Consider the following 20101-nt stretch of genomic DNA (forward strand, 5'->3'; position numbering starts at 1 on the left):
GGTCTCGGGAACTATAGCTCCTTAGAAGAAGGAGAAGCTGCATGCAAGCTAACCCACCCAATACTTTTCCTTGTTTATTTAATATTTCTGCATCATCATTTTGAACCACTAATTAAATAAGTACTGCTGTCATCATCATTTTTGTTCATCAAATCTGCATTATTTCATTGATTTAAACAATGTTGGGGCTTTCGGGGGAACTAAATATAGCATGAGCCTTCATAATTTGGAACAATTTAATTTGTATGATTTAACCCCACATGTTTCTATTTGTCTTCATTGTGGATGCCCATACAAATTTGCTAACTCTGGCACATGGGAAGAATACATGTCGCATTGAAAGGCTACATCCATATTTGCAACAAACAGAGTGTGAAAAATCCATGGCGATCAACGTGTCAGGGCATTTTGTGCCAAACGTTGCCATGGAGCAGAATGCTGAGTGTTGAAGAGGCGCCGACGGCGGCGTCTTCTTTGTAAACAGCAGATGAGAGTGACCTTTGCACTCGCGCCTCTGATGTTTTTCTAATTAACTTGTCTGGCCATCTTGACAAATGAGACCAAGACGCTTTCACTGCTCTTACTCCTACCGCCTTCAAACTAAAGCGGCGAAGATTGCCAACATGTCAGCAATTTAAACTCTTTTCAATCGACCTAAAATGCCAACTCCGAACGAGATGTGAGATTCAAACTCCCGTCCACTTATGGCAGAATTCTAATGGTGTGGTCGAAATAGAAATGATTGCTCATGAAAGAAAATGATGTTGCTTGATTACTTCTATCGATGTGAAGGTCATAATCCAATCATATGCACGATACGGCGGAGAACCAACTTCTTGTGAAATGAAGGCTTGCGATGTTGGATCATTTAGCACAGCACACCTAATGATCTCTCGATCTGTAGAGTGATTCTCAGTGTCAAGTGTCAGTTGAAATCAGGATATTTGGTCAGGTCAATTCCTCAGAGGTGAGCTGGAACATGAACGCAATTTAGATTTCGACAGGTTGTAAAATATATGCGTTGTCAATTCAGACATAAGAGTTCACATGTACTGGCTAATGAGTTGACCTTTCTGTTGCTCGGATTGATTGAAATGGTCATTGATCGGTTTTACCTTGCAAAGCAAGCCGTTTGTTCTGTATTGTTCAATTTGAGGGCGCCCGAAACTAGCTGGCTGTGACCCACAGGAAGGGAGGGCAGACCCCGCTTTGGCATCAAGCGCATGCACGTCAGCGAAGAGGGGGTGGGGCATCAGCACCACGGACAGCGCCTAGTCAATACGCCGACCGCCTCTCGCAGGGCTTCACCCACCCTCTCGATAGAAATCGAAATAAATAAAAGTCTTTGTGCGTGGACAGGATGTCAGCACACTTTTTCCGGAACTAGCTTCATGGGAGAGCGACCATTTGGAGGAGGGGAAACGAGCGAGCAGCATCCTGATCAGGAGCATCGACGCGCTCTCCACTAATCGAAGCTACTGCTGCTGGCGTGTCATTGTTGCTGTGGGACGCCTCTTTGGTCTTCTGGGTTCTCGGACTCGAAGCCCGAATAAAACCGCAGGGTGCCTTGTGTTTTTTGTTTGTTTTTCCCCTTCCGCCTTCCTCCACCTTTGATGGCGGCGAGGGTGGCAGACGGGCAGCACTCGGTTGTTTTTGCCGGAAAATGCAAATGATTGTCTTTTTGGGAGGAGATGGACTGAGGAAGAAAGTGAAGGCGGACGCTGTGACTCTTTTGTTGTCTTGAAGGCGCCATGCAGCTCGCAAGTCTCTCTTCGGCCCGCTTGGCTCTTTTGTCGGATGATGATTGTAGCCCAGGCTCCCAGATGTGAGCGCGTGGATGGCGTGTCGTGGTCGTGGTGCTGCACAGCCCGCGTCGAGTCGCCCGCGTCGGCGTCGCTCTGTCTTCTGCTTCGGCGAGCGAACATGATGGCTCGTCCTTCTCTCGTCTCGCGTTCGTCGCTGCTGCTGCTGCTGCTGCAAGCTGCTCGCTGCACATGAACGCCGGCTGTCTTGTTTGCTTGCCCGACACAAGACAAATGATATGGGACGTGTTTTGTGAGGAATGGACGCTGGCTTTTGGCACACATGGCTCGTTTTTTTGGCCGGCAGTGAGCGCGTGAATTGTCCAAGCGAGGAGCGTAAACACGCATCCATCCAGGCGCACTTTTGGTGTATCGGCGTGCGTGTGCGCGTGTGTATGTAGCGGCCCAACATGTTCAAGTATCGGATCCGCATGTTTCTAAACGAACTGAAAGTGCTGGTGTTGATGCGATCCGAATCGAGCCCGTCCGGCGGTGGCTCCTCCTCCGAGCGCTCGGCCGCCGCCATGCGAGGCTTGGGGATGGGCGGCTGCGGCTGGCCGCCCTTCGTTGACTGCCGCTCGCGCAACGACGAAGAGGACTACTACGGCAGCAGCGAGCCGCGGCCGCGAAGCCTGCAGGCCTACGACGACAAGGAGCCCAAGCTGCAAGTGGGCCTGGACGCTGTCTCGCTCGCCAGCACCGCCAGCAGCCTGCGGAGCCCTCAGTGCAGGATCTGCTTCCAAGGCCTTGAGCAGGTACTGCGTTCATTCGCTTTGTTGCAACTTCCATCCTCCAACCGCCTTGCTTCTTACATCACGCGTCAGCAGCTGCAACAACAACAACAGTTTATCGGGCTTTTCTCCTCCAAGCCGATAAGATGCGGAAGTTTATTTTGGAGGGGGTGCTCATTTGACGTTCATGTGCGAAGTTGGACATTTTAACGTGATAAGTTTCGCGAATTAACGTGGAAAGTTATTGCGAGATTTAACATAATATTTTACAATAACAATTAACACAAAAGAATGAAATTACACAATAATCATCAGCAGCGTAGCTAGAGATTTTTCTGTGGGGTAAACAACACCTGCTTGAGGGGTGGCCGTGCATGCGTCTGTCATTGTTTATCATACCACAGTCTGGGTTTCAGGAAATAAAATTCACACAAATCCAGTGCCCATCACAGTAAACAGCAATATTTTGCTGAGCTTAATTAAGCACAATGACACAAAAGTCTCAGTATCAGGTGTGTTGCATTGGGGATGCATCTAAATCAGGCCGGATTGGAACCCTTGAGGACCAGACTTGGTGACCCCTGGCCTATGGGTGCATTTCATTTCACGAAACCATGACTGGATGGATAAACAATCACTCCTTAGCTATCTTATGTGCTTACTATGGTGTGAAATGAATGAGTTTGATTGATGTTGCGTATAAGAAGTGAATTGTAAATCATTGGACAGACGTCGCTTCTAATATCAAAATAACAGGGATCAACCAGCCTCTCTACTTGGGCCCACGTCAACATCTGAAAACATCCCAAAACGATGATCCTTTCCATGGCTGACACTTAAAAGAGCAAGAAATGAGCAGATTCAAGCGTAGGAATGTGCACATGAGTTTGATGGCAGTGAATCACCATTTCAGATGCGAGGTGACAAGTGAATATGACAAGCCAGGAAACTATACACATTACGACGCTTGCCTGCCTCCTGTGACGTAGACCCGCCCATTCCCCAATAGCGCTTAAATACATTTTAGTGCTGACACAATGTTTACATATGGACCTATTTTATAAAAGTGCAAATGTTCAGTTCGTTGGACTGATTATTAGTTTTAGTCTTTAAATGTGCAATTATTATAAGATAGATTTTGGGCAGAGTATCGAGGGGTCTAAGAATACTGCATAGATGTGAATATGGCAAGAAAATCATTGCTATCAAAATTTCCCCCTAGGCCAGTTTGGTGGCCCTAGAGTGACAAGCGGTGGCCTTGCCCCCTCGTGGATCCTGTAGCTGCGCCCCTGATAATAAATATTTCAAAAGGTTTCAGATTCAAAAAGACGCACATACAGTCCCCCTAGTTAAGAAATGTTAAAAAACTTAAAATAAATTTGATTCATATTGCAGAATTATATACTTAAAATTTCACCAGACGCAGAATCAAGGGCCCCCCCTGGCCATTTCAGCCCTTAGATATCAACCTCATTGGATACCTGTGGCAGGGGCTAAAGAGGAGAGTGCAGAGGAGGACCCAGCTCGATCTGATCCAGGAAGAATTGCTTCATTTTATTCAATGCGGAATTAAGTCAAACTTAGGACATTCAAACATGATTCTGAGCTTGCTTTGTGGGCGAGGGGGTTTAAGATATTTAAGAAATGTGGGGTAACATTTTCTCCATAACCGCAGGTAGGCACTTAGGACAGATTTGCCAATCCGTCATTCTGTCCGTCCTCGACGGACACCCATTATGCGGACAAGCGACGAAAAAGCGCGTATGCCGATGTTGTTTTTAAACTCATCCGGGTTGGAAGAGTGGCAGGAACATTCGCCACCCTGCCAGCATAGCAACAAAGAAAGTTAGCCAATTAGATCTGCGCAATGACAAACAAACGCAGTGCAAATGAGTCATAATAAACGGACCATCACCGCCTGTCATTCACACCTCTCACTTCTCTCGCCGTAGGAACGCTTTGGCACTTACCCACATTTCTGAAACAAAACAAAAGCGTATGTAATGGTGCGCATCTGTGGTTCGTGTCTGTCACCTGATGTGCTCAGCGGCAGCAGATCCACCTGAAGGCCAAGATGATAAGGCGACGACTTGATAATGGTGCAGAAGCGCAGATGGATATTTCCATTTAGTCACTTCTCCCATGTACACACGAGTTATTACACCCCATGTGCTAATTAATGACATCTACCTCATTGTGTGCATTTGTCTTGTGAAGCGTAGTAAAGCGGACGACACTTAAGGGTACGCTCGCTCTCGTGCGCCTCAACGTCTGGTCTCTACGGGAACGTGACTCAGTCTCGAGCTGCCCGCTTTGACTTCCAGACAAAGAACGAGCTCAGTTCACTGTGCCGCCCGTTCTCAGCTGATGGGACCTGTACGCCCTTTACAATTGTAGCTCAGTTGCCCCCTCAAGTTAATCCGCGTAAAGAAAATGCATTCTTAAAAAATAGCATTCGAAAATACAGACTTCTGGAAAAAAGGGACGAGAGACATTTTGGGTCCGCGACCCATCACTTGAGAGTTAGCGTCCTATACAACAGTTTATAGGAGTGGTCATATTGATATTATTTTATTCACGTGTGCTAAGAGTATTCCTGGTGCAGGCAGGGTGCACGTTTGCCATTTTCTTTTTATTTCATAATTGAAGAGGTCTTGCATGGGGGCCGTCAGCGGGCCAATTACTGGCAGGCGTCATGCCTTCACATGTGGGCTGCCCTTCTGACAAATGTATGTCAGCCTCCGTTTGAAAAAATCTGCATGGTCTCATTAATTAGATCCGAATTTTTGACACCTCAAAAATTGTTGGCTCTCTCGGTACCACTGTCGTGCCTTGGTTCAAAATGAGCAACTATAAACTATTGGCTGGCCCTGCTTTGTTTTTCATCAGAGAGTTTATTGACCAAGTCTGGAGATAATCGGGTTTAGGTGTGGTCCGTAAAAAGTAGTACTATAGTAAACCCAAAAAACTCTTTTTTTTTCGGCCATCACATTCTCGGCCAATTGATTGGTTGCCAGGGCAAAAAAAACGTCTGTTATCTCTCAATAAATTGAATCAGCTATAGTGCGTTGCATGCGCTCTACCAGAATGGACTTTAAACCAACGCTAAATTAGACCAAACAATGAAATTTGGCAGCACAGTTGATTGAGCTAACAGCCAAGATGAAAAGCGAGGGGTTTATTTTAGCTTGGGCCGGTTGACAGGCGGCGCATATCAGTCCTGACAGGCTCGTCAGGGTGTAATCTATCATTCGCACAATGGTCCAGTCACAATTTTAATCGTGACTGCCATCCAAATGTCAGGTAGGCCAGCAACCGGTTTAGTTAAGCTACCATTCACTATTTAAGGCCAAGGAAATGAGTTATACGATAAAAGATGTTCCATCTGCTTGTTTTCCAGCCATCATTTGCTTTGCAAACATTGACGCTGAGGCTGAAGGTGGGTGGCAAGGCAGGGAGGGGTGACAATAGCATCAGTCGACTGACTCCCTGCCTCGTTTTCCCAGAGACTGACTGGCTTTATGACACACTCTTGCTACATGCACCAAGGTCTTGCTAACCTAAAAAATGGCATTGCCCAAGTAGCATCACAACGTCACGATGTAGAGTGGCACTTTTCTGTCCAGAATTGGTCTTGTGACTTCATCCGCCAAGGGAGCAGTCATCTCCCAATACACCTTTCACTCTCATTTGCTACAGTATAAGCCCAAGTGATCATGCATTAAAATGATGGATGACTTATTTTTATCTGAGTGTGAGCACACATTTGACCTTTAGATTTGCAGATCTTCCTCAAATGTGAACATGTGCATGAGCAAAGAAATTCACTTTCAATTTTATCCAACCATCCAGCCAAAGATCTTTTCCTCCTTTTAAATGAATGTTGATGGGAAATTGTAGAATTTTGTGGCAGTAGTAGTGCTAGGATCACGGACCTGACAAAGAGTTCACATTGACTGTAGAATGTCTATCGTGTATGTATATATATATTTTTTTTTGACTTGTCCGCAAAAGTATCTTGTCAGAATATGGCTGGTACTCACTTACTTCAGTAACGTTGTACTGTAAGAAAATCGACGTGTCAATTATGTGCTCATCAAAATGATGCAAGGATGTGTCAAGTCTGTTGTTATGGTTACAATCACATTAGCAAAGCCTCAAAAGTTGGTTACGATGAAAATATGCCAATACACGTTGCGAAGGCCAACGGTCAATAGGGAGGTGTGGTGAGTGTGATAAATACTTGTTTTTTTAAAAAAGAAATCAGAATTTTTATTCGTTGTTATTTTTCATCATATCATTATGATCATGACATTTATGAAATATAAATGTTGCTTAGCATTCATTCATTGTGCTAGTGTCAAACTCACAAAATGGCAAACACTCAGATTATAGTACGTCTGCAAACCTCCCTCTTTATTTTTATTATAATATAAATTTTAACCACAAATTTAATGTCAACTGGGCAGCATGAAATTAGTCATATATTTCAGTATACATCTTTATATTTATGTCAAGAGTAGATTTGGTGAAGATGAGAAAAAAGATGCTGTGATATCTGTTAAAAGCGAAAACAAATAATTTTGGCTCAGATTGTCAGCCAAAATGAAAAGAACAAAAACTCAAAATCAATCTAATGACATTAACAAAGTATTTGTCCTTGGTTACCTTCCCACTACTGTTTTGAATGAACAAATCCAAGCAGGCAGGCAAGCAAGCGAGCATGATCAAAACAATTCCTCCGGTCTCCGAGACACTCGAGCGCTTTGTTTTAAGAGTCGCGGCGAGTGCCGAGGAAAGATTCCATCTTAGGAGAAGCGTGATACTCGATCAGCACTGAGAGCGCCGACGTTATTGAGCAACAGTGGAGTGCTACTTCACGTAAGCAGGCCGCTAGCCAATCATTGGATGAGCATGGATTTCCTCATCCTTCCTTTTTAGCGCCACACAACAGCTACACGCAGGTGGATATGCTCACTCAGACTTTCATGTGTATCCAAAACGAGCGATTAAGCTGGCAGTCAGTCATGCCTGATGTGACTGACCTCTTTAAGGGCGAGAAAGAAGGGCTGTATAATATATCGCAAAAATATCGTCATCGCAATAACGCCACGAGCGATTTCCCTCGCTACTTCGCGTTCCGTTTATCGCGGCTTCACTACATCGCGGATTTTTGTCCAAATTAAAGAAAAACATTTAAAAGTCCAAATAAAACTTTTGAATTGAAGAAACATGTGTCTAACCTTTAGTATTGCTCCAAATGTTCGTTTATAGGGGTGTAACGATTCATCGATACACATCGATGAATCGATATAATGCTCTACGATTTATTGGCATCGATGCTAAACGTAAACATCGATTTGTATCGCCGTGTTTGACCTCAGACAAACACACAAAGTTGCCATTTCAGTTCATGTCATTCACTTTCTGCTAGCCGGAAGTAACCCAGCGCTTATTGTTTTCAAGCGAGTCTACTTGATTGTTTTCCTGACTTGCTGTCATACCAATCCTGTCCTGCAGGGAGAGCTGTTGAGCCCGTGCCGGTGTGACGGGTCGGTGCGCTGCACCCATCAGCCCTGCCTCATCCGCTGGATCAGCGAGAGGGGCTCCTGGAGCTGTGAACTCTGCTACTTCAAGTATCAGGTTCTGGCCATCAGCACCAAAAATCCTCTGCAGGTATGACATCGCCCTGAACTTTCCCATGTACGTATTCATCTGTCCCATTGAATAAATGGCCTGAGCAAAACGATGACCACAATATTTACGTTAACTGTCTTCAACCAATTGTGAGATTTTAAAACAGACTTTAAATCGCTTTCGCTCTCTTGTTATTTAGGAACAAGCCTTAAGCATGCTTTCGCGTCCTTGTAGTTGAAGGCAAAAAAAAAAAGCTTTGACCGCTCACCGACAATTATCTTAATGGTGATTATTACCAAAATGGTGGTGACAATGAAAATTCGATTCATTGTGCAACCTTAATGTCGGCGCTGCTCCACTTTCTCCGCACAATGGTCACACCACAAAGAAGGAGGTGGGATGAGCAGGGCCTCATCTGCATGAGACAAGACGGCCTGCACTAAATGTGGCAGCTATGAACAAGACAGGGTGATGAGTGTCATCAAAGTTAATTCACTTTAATGACGAATGACGTTCTATATCTACATTTTTAACATTTACTGACATGAAATTATCACTATTATCACTCACTTAGCCTATCAAACACACACAGGCTACCTTTTGATCTCAACTGACAAGCACAGATTAGTTTATTGGAAAATTGGCGAAACTGCCATCTTGAGTCTTGAATAAAGAATCTCCGATTATTTTTTGCTGGTGATGTCACACTTTTGTGTTGCAATTTGTAAACGGGGCACGAATTCTACCTACCTACCTACCTACCTACCTACCTACCTACCTACCATCATCCATCCATCCATCCATCCATCCATCCATCCATCCATCCATCCATCCATCCATCCATCCATGCATCCATCCATCAATTCATCTATTCATCTCTTTTTGATCTTCTTTTTCTGCATGTTTCCACGAAATATAGTGCAACCTTCGGTCGGGAGAGAAAAAAAAGCATGTTTGTATGAAGGAGGACAAGGTTCCCTGCACACTATGAAGTGCATGTGTGCAGCTCTCTGATTGGTTGAGCTGGCTGTTGCCATGGAAATGCGAGCAAGTCGGAAGCCAGGAAACAAAGCATTTGGCCATGTCAATGGAATAAAAATTGACAGGAATTTTCTGGAAAAGTTTGATATCAGTGAAAATGTACACTGAAAAAAAAAATCATCCTGTTCCATTGCATTTGGTTACAGTTTTTCTTTGTTGTTTTGTCTCATTTCTTGAAACAAAAATGACATTTTTGAAACTAAAAGATCATTTGGTTCTGCTCAACAATACAGCTCATTAGCAAAAGATCGTATCTCTCTTAGGGTTCGCGTATGCTTCAAACTAAATCCTCTTGTCGTACCACCAAAATAGTAAAGGTTCTCAATCCTCAATGGCATCCACTTAGTACTTTTGCATGACTGTCTGTGTGTTTCCTTGGTGCAGTGGCAGGCCATCTCTCTGACGGTGATCGAGAAGGTGCAAATCGCCGCCATCATCCTGGGCTCCTTGTTCCTCATCGCCAGCATCTCCTGGCTCATCTGGTCCTCCCTCAGCCCCTCGGCGAAGTGGCAACGGCAGGACCTGCTCTTCCAAATCTGCTACGGCATGTACGGATTCATGGACATCGTCTGCATAGGTAAAGTGCGCAAACACAAACTAGTAAAGTCCGATACGAAAGGTATTTTCAGAGATGTACAGCGGTGCCTTGAGATGCAAGATCAATTTGTTTCATGACCATGTTTTTCACTCAAAATTCTCATATCAAATAATCTTTTCCCATTGAAATGAAAGGAAATGCCATGAATCTGTTTCAGTTGCCCTAAGAATGTGTAATGTGTTTTATTAGTCTTTTTTTTTTTATAATTGATGCCTATTGAAATGCATTGGAGGGGGCAGGGGGGTCGACTTTACACAATCATGATTTTGGAGCCGGTCAGCAAGTTTAAAAAACAAAAACATGACCAATCACCAAGCCTATCAGAAGATGAACCAATCCATCCAATTTATTTAATTTAATTATTGGAGGTGATTGGTATCGGCCCGGCCCAAAAATAGCCGAATTATTTGAAAGTCTAGGATCACTGTCAAACAGTGTAAAATAAAACAGGCAAAAAAACATATCTGTTATGAGTCAAAACTGAGCACTATCATCTTTTTAAGGGCGCAATGTTTACAAGAGCTCTCATTGTGGTTCTCATTACATAGACCAGTGGATGCATTATGCAACAACTTGTGTAACAAAACACCGTCAGAAATATGAATACAAATATGACTCGTTACTTGTATTCAGTGCACATTGTGGCCCTCGCTGAGGTCACACAACGTTGCACGGAAGCCAAATGAAAGAAGCAGATGGTGTGCAGGTAGGAGACCGCAAGGACGTTGAAAGGAAGCAAATGCTGATGATGTCACAGAGCGATCTGGTCCTGCGGGGCAGGTGGCGTCACATGTGCTTCCATCGCAGGAAGCATCTGTCCGTTCAATCGATTAATTTATGAAAAGAAGATGGAAAGAAATAGTTAAACACACGATTTAAACATTCTAGCACCATTCCTGTTCAGATATATGTTGCGTAAAGGGTTACCGCATAGATGCTAATTGTTGGCCGCGTGCTTGTGGCGTTTCCCATGAATGTTAGCGTTCAGCTAGTGCAGGTTATGTTGTTGATTGTAACTTTCAGATGAGAGTGACCTAAAACAGCTTGAAGACTCTTTTTGGAAGAATTGATCACAGTTCTTTCGGTTTTGTGCTTGGAAGTCAAAGCAAAAAATTCAATGGCTCATATCTCAAAAACTCCCAAGTTGGGTCACTTGTATCTCAAGGCACCACGGTATTCAAGTAAAACACTAGAAGTTGACAATGCTTATTTCGGGGTCACTAGCTAAATACGCCGTGGGTCAGAAAGAAGCTAGCGACAACCAAACATTCTGAAGAGTTCCTCCTTCCTCCCGCAGGCCTCATCATCCACGAGGGCTCGTCAGTCTATCGCATTTTCAAGCGATGGCAGGCCGTCAACCAGCAGTGGAAAGTTTTAAACTATGAGAAAGCCAAGGACCTGGGCGACCCGGTGAGCCTGAGCGGCAAGGCGGGGGCCCGCGGCGCTCGCGGGACTCCTCTCGGCCTGGCGGGTGGCAGCGCGGGCCGCCAGGGCAGGAGGCTGAGAACTATTCTGAACCACCACTGCGGCTACACCATCTTGCACATCCTCAGCCAGCTGCGGCCCAACGACCCGCGGATCGGGGCCGCCGCTAATCGGGAGGTGGTGATGAGGGTCACCACCGTATGAGGCCCAGAAGGACCTCGGAAGAACTCCTCTTTGAGCCCTTACATATGAACGGAAGGACACCTTATCAAATATGAAAGCCGAAATAGTAAATGGACTCGCAAAGGAGGCAAAGTGACGCCCGGAGCATCAACATCACACCGAGACACTCGCCAGGAGTTCTCCACTTGTTTCTTACAACTAAAAGGAAGCCAGATGCTCCTTTTCAATAATGGAGGAAGTGGTGGGGGGGAAAAAAAAAAATGACAAAAAATGTTTAAAATACATCATGGAAGGATGCGAGGGGGGAGCGGGGGGCATAAACAGTCTTTTTAACCTAATGGGAGACAATGAGATGTTTTTTCCAGTTCAATATCAGGATGCACAGAGACTTTTCTCTTTCGGTTGATCCTCGCGTTACATTTGCATCTCTTCTCCTGCTTTTGTTTTCTACTCCAACTTCAATTTTGTACGGATCAAGAAACCATGTAACTCATACATACATGTCAAGCCTTTCCAGACACCTCCAGTATGTCCAATTCTTGATCTGAACAAGCTTCCCAATGCTGGCCAATAGACGGAACAGAAAGAAAACAAACAGGAAGAAACTGATAACAATAATGTCCATAGGTGTGATTGTGAGTGTGAATGGTGGTTTGTCCTGTGATTGGCTGGCGACCAGTTCAGGGTGTACCTCGCCTACCCCTCAAAGACAGCTGGGATAGGCTCCAGCACACCCGCGACCATTGTGAGGAGAAGTGGTTCGGAAGATGAATGAATGACTAATAATAATAGAGAAATCAACGAGACATAATCTCTCTGCAATAAATACATATGGTCGCTGTTGGGCGGAAACCCAAACTGTCAAAATGACAACTTAACAGGAACTCAAAAGAAAAAAAAAAGGCTTGTTTTGAGTTCCCAGGCACTGCTTTGTTCAAGTTGTATGATACACACAGGTTTCCGCCAAACAGAGACGAAATGTACATTTCACAGGGAATTCTGCATGGGTATATCATTTTATTTATCACATAACATGAACACAAATTTGCTCTGTTTCGAATGGTGCTTGCCAAAATAAACACTTTCAAACCATCAGATTTTAGTGCACCAACTTTTTGTAAACGGGACGAAAGCCAGGCAGTATTTTACAGCTCTTTAAGATAGCGACTGAAGATTGTTGCTGCCGTTGCTGTGTGCCGAGTCCCGCCCGTTTGATAAGTACACAATTGGATTAAAACCAGAGATCAAATTATCTCTTAATACTCCGACTCTGTCTCTGCTTCAACGTGCATGATTGAAATTCAAGTACTGCCTTCAATGAATACTTTCACTGAAATGGTAAGAAAAGGGAGTAGCTTCATAACATACAGACACACATAAAAGATGAAATGAAACAAACAAAAATGATTAGATAGGTTCAATTTAATGCGGAAGACGGATTCCTGCAGAGGAGGATCTGTTACTTTGCTCTTTAATTTGAATGCTTTGTGTAAATGTCAAATTTGTTGGAAGAAATATTTGAATTGTTGTAGGATTGATCTTTTTTTGTGTTTTCTTGTTTCGAAGAAGATATACATATTTATTTGTGTCCCAGTCATAGGGTGGTGTCACATCTAAATAACTTGAACGGGATAGGTTTTAATGTGGGTTAATGGCACAATTATAATCATAATTATGTTGAAAATAATTTGAGGTTCATTTAAAATACGTAAAAGAATGTTCGTATGAGCACCTTCACATGACTTCATTCTCGTAGTGGGTGTGTGTGTGTGTGTGTGGGGGGGGGTCAGTTTAACTCAGGGCCGATGTCCAAACTCAACTCCCTTTCAATTTATACTTCCTCCTCCTCCGAAACTCAAAATGTCCCCGCCTAACCAGAAATAACAAACAATCCGGCAGTTGTTCGGAATGTTCTCCTTCCTCCGACCAGGTGAGTTTGCTTTCTAATACTTTTCCTTTTTGCCGTCTTTCCACTATATCTGTCAGTCACAAATTGAACAAGAGAGGAAAAGGTTTTGGCTGACGACTTGAACCTTAGTTCATTGTTCGTCAAGAAAGTGGGAAAACGTTTTACTCGGGGTTAGGATCAGGTTTAGGGATTTCTAAACTCAACCACCTCTTCTACTACGAAAGTTACATATTTCACCGTTTAACAGAAACAACAAAGAATCTGGCATTTATTCGGAACGTGGCTTTTTCGATCAGGTGAGTTTGCTTTTCCATAAAGATGCACATGCCGTTTTTCTCCTTCCCCCTATTTAGATCAGAGGAATTGTTTTTGAGCCTATGTTCTATTTATAATCTAGAAATTGGGAATAATTTGTGCTCAAGGGCCACATTTGATTTTAAACTTTGAATCTGTTGGAAAGAAACGTGAAATTGTTTATTTTATGAAACATATGAAAGATTATGTACGATTCTTTCTATTTCTAATTTAATTATAATACACTAGCCAATTATTTCAAAACAAAATAGAAAATGTAAAATTCTGTTTTCATATTTTTCATTCAATTATTTTCAATAGATGCATTTAAGCAGCTATTACCATCCATGGTCCAGATCATTAGGGATGGAAAATATTCCCATTTTTTTTCCATCTATCTATGTCCGTGATCAGCTCATCAGCAAATTCTGTTGAAGCTTGATAATTACCCTGATCATTTAACTTGTATGTGAAAGAGGGAAACTTCCATAACTGGCTTGTGTGTCCACCTCTTGCATTTATGCAACAGACTAATTACAAAGTTCCACTAAACAGGTCCATATGAACTATTAACCAAATATCTGAATAAATTAAAATGAGATCATCATTATTTCCATTTTTTTGGTAACATTTAAGATTGGGGGTGTGCTGTGACATTTTTCAAATTTAAAATGATGTTCAATGAAGCTTGGAAACCTACATGTGATAAAAAAATACCAAATTACAACTTGTAAGATTAGCAAACATTAGAGTGGGCAACTGTATATTCAAGACCTATTGCTAAAGAGTATCTGTTGTAAAATATAATACACTACCGTGAAAGGACCGAGCACAGCTATACACTAAGGATTTTTATAGTTGCCTCACAGTAGTAATGTGTCACGTCAACATTTTACTGTGTGTCATGAAAACCGGGCCGTTGGCACCATCATGGGCATTTCAGAGAGCAAAGTCCCCAAATCAATAAGTGAATTCATGAGGAGCAAAGAGCAAAGATGCAGGAGAACACTGTTCCACTTTTATATTTGCCAAAACCTCCGCGCCATCTTGCCGCAGCTTGTTATAAAATATAACTGCAAATAGGTGAGTTTTCAGTAAATCACTGAAGAGGTGTGAAAATTCACTGCAATCCTTTGTTTACATTTAGTATGGCCACATGACAGAATTTGGGTCGTTAGAGAAGACATGAATTCAGTTTTGGTGCATCGCTTATGCGTTGACGAATGTCAGCGTATACAGTAGCCATTTTTTTGCGTGTGTGTGCGTGCATGTGTTGAAGTTAACGTTGATAAGGATTACCTTTGTGCTTTCAGCCAGGGCAAGGGACCCCCCACCTGAGAATCTGCACGCCTCCTCTTTGCCGCCCAATGGTTCCAATAATGAACCACAAGATGGCAACACACAAGGTGGCTTTTTTTTTTTAAAATCATCATATAACACATCAATAATGGGTGATTATTGTTTAGTGTTGTCAACTTACCAGAATTTGGACCTCCTTACTTTATCTTTTTAAGGTACTTTGATACCCTTACTATGGCAAAAAGTGGACGATGTAATGGCAAGACAGACATGACATAAAGTTCATGCCTTTAAAAACGTAGAAGATGCCCAATTGTTGCATTGAGATCACCTATGATAAAAGGCAGACTAAATTAATTTGGGCATGTGACAGACAATTCAGAGGCTGGCGTTTGCGGAAACAAGTTTGTGATCCAGACCGGACACACACACCAGGGTGCCTTCCTCCACAGTCCTGACTATGGAGCCACTTCTGGTACTTATTTGGAGGAGAGGGTCCCTGTACCCCAAGAGGACACTGAGGTAATCTATATCATTTTGGCATGAATAACACAGCTTTCATGTAAAAACAGGATTATTCATTTGTGACCACAAATTATGTTTGATGTGAGCACAAAATACAAATTAACAATTTGAATGTCATTGAATATGACGGGGGGGGGGAAAAAAGTCCCGATGTCATATCTGCGGTTCTGTACGTGTTCCTCTAAACAGCAGAGGGGCTTTAGTCTGCGGAAGTTGTGGGCCTTCACCGGGCCGGGTTTCCTGATGAGTATTGCCTATCTGGACCCGGGAAACATTGAGTCGGACCTTCAGTCTGGAGCAAAGGCTGGTTTTAAGGTACAGATCTTCTTTTTGAAAGACTCAATACCTGATTTTTTAAAAGTTATCTAAGAAGCAGCAGTCGACACTACTAAACTACACTACTAAACTACTTATCCTCAGGGGTTTGGGACTAAGCCCCTATTGGCTCTGCAAGCAATTGGCTCTCCCCCCCAAAATATTTCAAATAACCTATATGAATGGTTTAAATCAACCAGAATCAGAAAATACCACAAATTAATCCAGTCATTTCAAAAGCCTTTTACATGAGACATAAAAATAAAATGATTAAATGTAGAAAAAACAGATCAATCTGACATATGCAGAAGAGCAAAGCCTGCTAAAAAAAAAAAAAGGGGGGCTACGCATTGTCATGGCCCCCATCCACCATTCACTCCAGCATCACTGGAGGGTCAACAATGATAGTTTTGGACCTGTTTGTCAGCTTCTGTGGGTGTTGCTGGGGGCCACCATCATCGGCCTGCTTCTGCAGAGGCTGGCTGCCCGGCTGGGCGTTGTCACCGGGATGCACCTGGCCCAAGTCTGCCATCGCCACTACCACACCGTGAGAGACCACACAATATCTCAGCTGCATTAGTATGTCTGCATGTTTGCTGTATTACCTAAGTGGGGAGACTTTTGCATTCGCGGCATGTGTGCAGGTGCCACGCGTCATCCTGTGGTTGATGGTGGAGTTGGCTATCATCGGCTCCGACATGCAGGAGGTGATTGGCTGCGCCATCGCCTTTAATCTCCTCTCATCCGGCAGGTGTGAACTCGTGCAAAAACATTGGACTTTTTCTCAAATTGTGGCCTAGCGCTCTCGTTGCTACGATTGCTGACAGGATTCCATTGTGGGCTGGCGTCCTTATCACAATCATCGACACGTTTGGCTTCCTCTTTTTAGACAAGTACGGTAAGTGATTTGGATGTCAAAATATGCCAGACAACATGTGCTTGGAACAAAATTTGTCTGCTCGTCATGCAGGACTGAGGAGGTTGGAACTCTTTTTCGGTTTGCTGATCACGATTATGGCCATCACGTTTGGATATGAGGTACAAACATTTGTTTATGTACATTTTGCTTCCTTTTCTATTTGACAACAGTAAGTACATAAATGACATCAAAATCTTCAGATTTCTTCCCCCCCCCCCCCCCACAACAATTGCACTGCTATGTTGAGGATGGTTCCAAATAAAGGGAACGTTGACTAGTTATGCTGTTGACATTTGAATTTGCTTGGACTGGTGACTGAGAGATTGACAAGGCAGTCGTACGTCTCTCTCTTCTCCACCTTTCAACCAGTACGTGACCGTGAGTCCAGACCAGAGCCAGCTGCTGATGGGGATGTTCGTGCCATATTGCAAAGACTGCGGCGCCGTCCAACTCGGCCAGGCGGTGGGCATCGTGGGAGCTGTCATCATGCCCCACAACATTTACCTTCACTCTGCTCTCGTCAAGGTGAAGGTCGACGCGGATGCTCTTGTTTCCTGTGAAGGCGCAGGAGCTAACCGGCGGGTGGTCACAAATGTTTTTTTCAGTCTCGAGAAGTGGATCGGTCGAGCAAGAATCAGATTCGTGAGGCCAACAAGTACTTCTTCATCGAGTCCTGCATAGCCTTGTTGGTGTCCTTCATCATTAACGTGTTTGTGGTGGCCATCTTTGCAGAGGCCTTCTACGACCGCACAAATGTGCAAGTGGTGAGTTTCTCCTCTTTGAACTTGAAGTGCCATTCTCTGCTTTTCTCTGAATTCTTTCCTACAGTTGTTTGCCGTTTTTATTTCAGAATAACGTTTGCAACCAAACAGGGAGTCCTCACTCACACTTGTTTCCACTCAACAACCACACTCTAGAAGTGGACATCTACAAAGGGGTATATACCTGTAATTGTCAAGCAAATTTCAGGACAATAGATTCCAAAAATATTTAATGATGACAGCCCTAAATGTGTAATTCTCTTCATTTTATATTTAGTTTGACACTAAGCTTAGAGTTGCAGCTTGAAGCCTCTGTTTGTGTTCAGGGAGTGGTACTGGGTTGTTTCTTTGGCCCAGCGGCCCTCTACATCTGGGCTGTTGGCATCCTGGCGGCCGGTCAGAGCTCCACCATGACAGGAACGTACTCCGGCCAGTTTGTCATGGAGGTCAGTGCACAAGCCGAGCGTTGTGACAAATATTTTTCTCGTTTGCACAGTCGTGAATGACAGCGTCTTTTTTAATTCCGCAGGGTTTCTTAAACTTGCGCTGGTCTCGCTTCGCTCGGGTGTCGCTGACCCGCTCCCTGGCCATCGTGCCCACGCTGCTGGTTGCCATCTTTCAGGACGTGCAACATCTGACTGGCATGAATGACTTACTCAACGTGATGCAGAGCATGCAGGTCGCGCTTCGCTAAAATGCAACTCACCCTAGTGGAGCAGCTGAGTAACACATTTTCTATCTTCCGTTCTTCTAACATGTGATGGGAGTAAAGTAGGTTTTGTTTTGGACCTATACACAGAGTCCTCTCTAAAAAAATGGCAATAATGGGTTTTTGGGTGAAATTTCAGGATAAACCTAAAATGTTCATCTGATTTATTTTCTTAATGCAATGTACAAGTCAGTTTTTTTAAACCAACTTCTGCTTTGTAATTTAGTTCTACCCCGATTATCTTGCATTGTTTTACTGTAGATTAGATTAAACAGGACCTGCAAACAGGAAAAAGAAAAACTATATATTTATAACGGTGCATGAACCTCTCTTTGTCCGAATAAAGTTTCTTTGTGTCGCACAGCTTCCGTTTGCCCTCATCCCCATCCTAACTTTCACCAGTTTGCCGTCCGTCATGAAGGACTTTGCCAATGGATTGTGAGTCCGCCGCCGCCATCATCAGCATTGATTAGATTGCGTCTGCTTGGAAGCAAACTCTGAGTCCATGTTGTTTTGGCAGGTTTTTTAAGATCTGGGGCGGCCTGGTCATCTTGGTGGTGTGTGCCATCAATATGTACTTTGTGGTGCTTTACGTATCAACGCTCAGCCATGTGTGGCTCTACGTGCTGACTGCCTTCCTGTCTGTAGCCTATCTGGCATTTGTGGGATACTTGGTAGGTAACATTTTTTTTTTTTTGACAAGCCAATGTCACTCAGCAAAATGAAATAAGAGTGAGAATCCGGGGTTCATTCTTCATCCCCAACTATAAGTAGAAATGCAAGGTGCAAAAACGATTTTAAACTAGGACTATTTATTGCTGCTCTCTTGTTTGTGCAGGCGTGGTTGTGCCTGATTGCTCTCGGTGTGCACTGCCTGGATCCAAGCGGCCGCAGAAGGAACGACGCTGCCGTCTTTATTGAGCCGCAGCTGGAGTTTGAGTCCTGAAGGAATGCGTGCATGTTTGAGCAGGTCAAAGGTCGCCTCACAGGTGATGTTGAACTGCACATCTCCGATAAAGTTTCATAGCATATACAGTCAAAAATATATATATATATAGTATATATTTCATTTTCAATGTATGTTTATCGTCGTTTTCAGCTTTGTCATTACCTTTGGGCGTCAGTTATTTAAATCTCACTATATATATCTCTATTTGTGGGCAGGGCCGGTCCCAATTGTCGGGGAATAGCGAGGGTCGACGGAACAGTTATCAAATGAATTGTTTTAAATCGATTGGACAGATTGGTCCATCTTCTGATCGGATTTTTATTTTCAGTTTGCTGATCGATGATCGGCTTCAACTCCTGATTATGTGCCAAGCCGAGTGTTGAATGTATGAATCGCCACAAAAATAACGCCTGCACCTAACATGCATAAATTGTTCGTTGAAGTACTATATGAGTGATACTTTAAAATATGGGTAAAAAATACACTGAATAAATACTATTGGTTGCTACTTTGCGGATTTTGTCTATTACAATGGTGGGACCACAATAAATTAGGAATTACTCCGTAAAATGTTTTGATGACTTTTTCTCTCTACATTTGAAAACACATGCTTCTTACTCCTTTGTCATAATGGGGTAGTTACTATTTCAGATAAGTAAAATTGTAAAAGAAACAATGTAAACCGAATACCTCCGACTGAAATGTTTGTTCCTCTGATGTATATAATGTGACAACAATTTTATATATAATATCATATAATATATGATTGTCTATTTTCTTTACGTCCGTGCTATTTTGAAATACTCATTGAAATACATTTTGGAGGCTGGATAGCTATTTGCATTTATTTTGACGGGATAATAGGATTTGAGATATGAGTATTATGAGCTACGAACGTGGCCATGTAACGAATTCAACTCGTTTCTTAATCCGCACCAACATTGCTGTACTTAGTACTTGCTTTGTGGGTCCTGCACTTCATGCTTTGGCCACATGGAGGCAGT

The 20101-nt window shown here is 43.3% G+C and overlaps 2 protein-coding genes across 2 annotated transcripts; both read left to right on the top strand.

The window, feature by feature from the left end:
• Positions 1 to 1271: 1271 nt before the first annotated feature.
• On the top strand, positions 1272 to 12509 carry marchf9 (membrane-associated ring finger (C3HC4) 9). Its single transcript, XM_061273025.1, has 4 exons — positions 1272 to 2557; positions 8054 to 8209; positions 9596 to 9788; positions 11107 to 12509. The coding sequence occupies exons 1-4, from the start codon at positions 2213 to 2215 to the stop codon at positions 11436 to 11438; spliced, it is 1026 nt and encodes a 341-aa protein (XP_061129009.1). The 5' UTR covers positions 1272 to 2212; the 3' UTR covers positions 11439 to 12509.
• A 715-nt stretch (positions 12510 to 13224) lies between these two features.
• Positions 13225 to 19605, top strand: LOC133150472 (natural resistance-associated macrophage protein 2-like). Its single transcript, XM_061273018.1, has 16 exons — positions 13225 to 13347; positions 14934 to 15026; positions 15293 to 15441; positions 15634 to 15759; positions 16187 to 16306; positions 16404 to 16510; positions 16587 to 16657; positions 16730 to 16797; positions 17048 to 17203; positions 17284 to 17442; positions 17529 to 17615; positions 17766 to 17885; positions 17969 to 18118; positions 18513 to 18586; positions 18669 to 18822; positions 18987 to 19605. Exons 1-16 carry the CDS (start codon positions 13326 to 13328, stop codon positions 19092 to 19094), a joined length of 1764 nt encoding a protein of 587 aa, XP_061129002.1. The 5' UTR covers positions 13225 to 13325; the 3' UTR covers positions 19095 to 19605.
• The last annotated feature ends 496 nt before the right edge of the window (positions 19606 to 20101 follow it).

The sequence above is a fragment of the Syngnathus typhle genome, linkage group LG2 (genome assembly GCF_033458585.1).
Source record: "Syngnathus typhle isolate RoL2023-S1 ecotype Sweden linkage group LG2, RoL_Styp_1.0, whole genome shotgun sequence".
NCBI lineage: Eukaryota > Metazoa > Chordata > Actinopteri > Syngnathiformes > Syngnathidae > Syngnathus > Syngnathus typhle.

What these genes read in the sequence shown, in the direction of transcription:
- marchf9 (XM_061273025.1), top strand. Translation starts at nt 2,213, where the DNA reads ATGTTCAAGTATCGGATCCGCATGTTTCTAAACGAACTGAAAGTGCTG. An exon ending in GCACCAAAAATCCTCTGCAG is followed by an intron (nt 8,210 to 9,595) that starts GTATGACATCGC and finishes TCCTTGGTGCAG; the next exon opens with TGGCAGGCCATCTCTCTGAC. An exon ending in CATGGACATCGTCTGCATAG is followed by an intron (nt 9,789 to 11,106) that starts GTAAAGTGCGCA and finishes TTCCTCCCGCAG; the next exon opens with GCCTCATCATCCACGAGGGC.
- LOC133150472 (XM_061273018.1), top strand. Translation starts at nt 13,326, where the DNA reads ATGTTCTCCTTCCTCCGACCAG. An exon ending in GTTCTCCTTCCTCCGACCAG is followed by an intron (nt 13,348 to 14,933) that starts GTGAGTTTGCTT and finishes TTGTGCTTTCAG; the next exon opens with CCAGGGCAAGGGACCCCCCA. An exon ending in AAGGACTTTGCCAATGGATT is followed by an intron (nt 18,587 to 18,668) that starts GTGAGTCCGCCG and finishes TTGTTTTGGCAG; the next exon opens with GTTTTTTAAGATCTGGGGCG.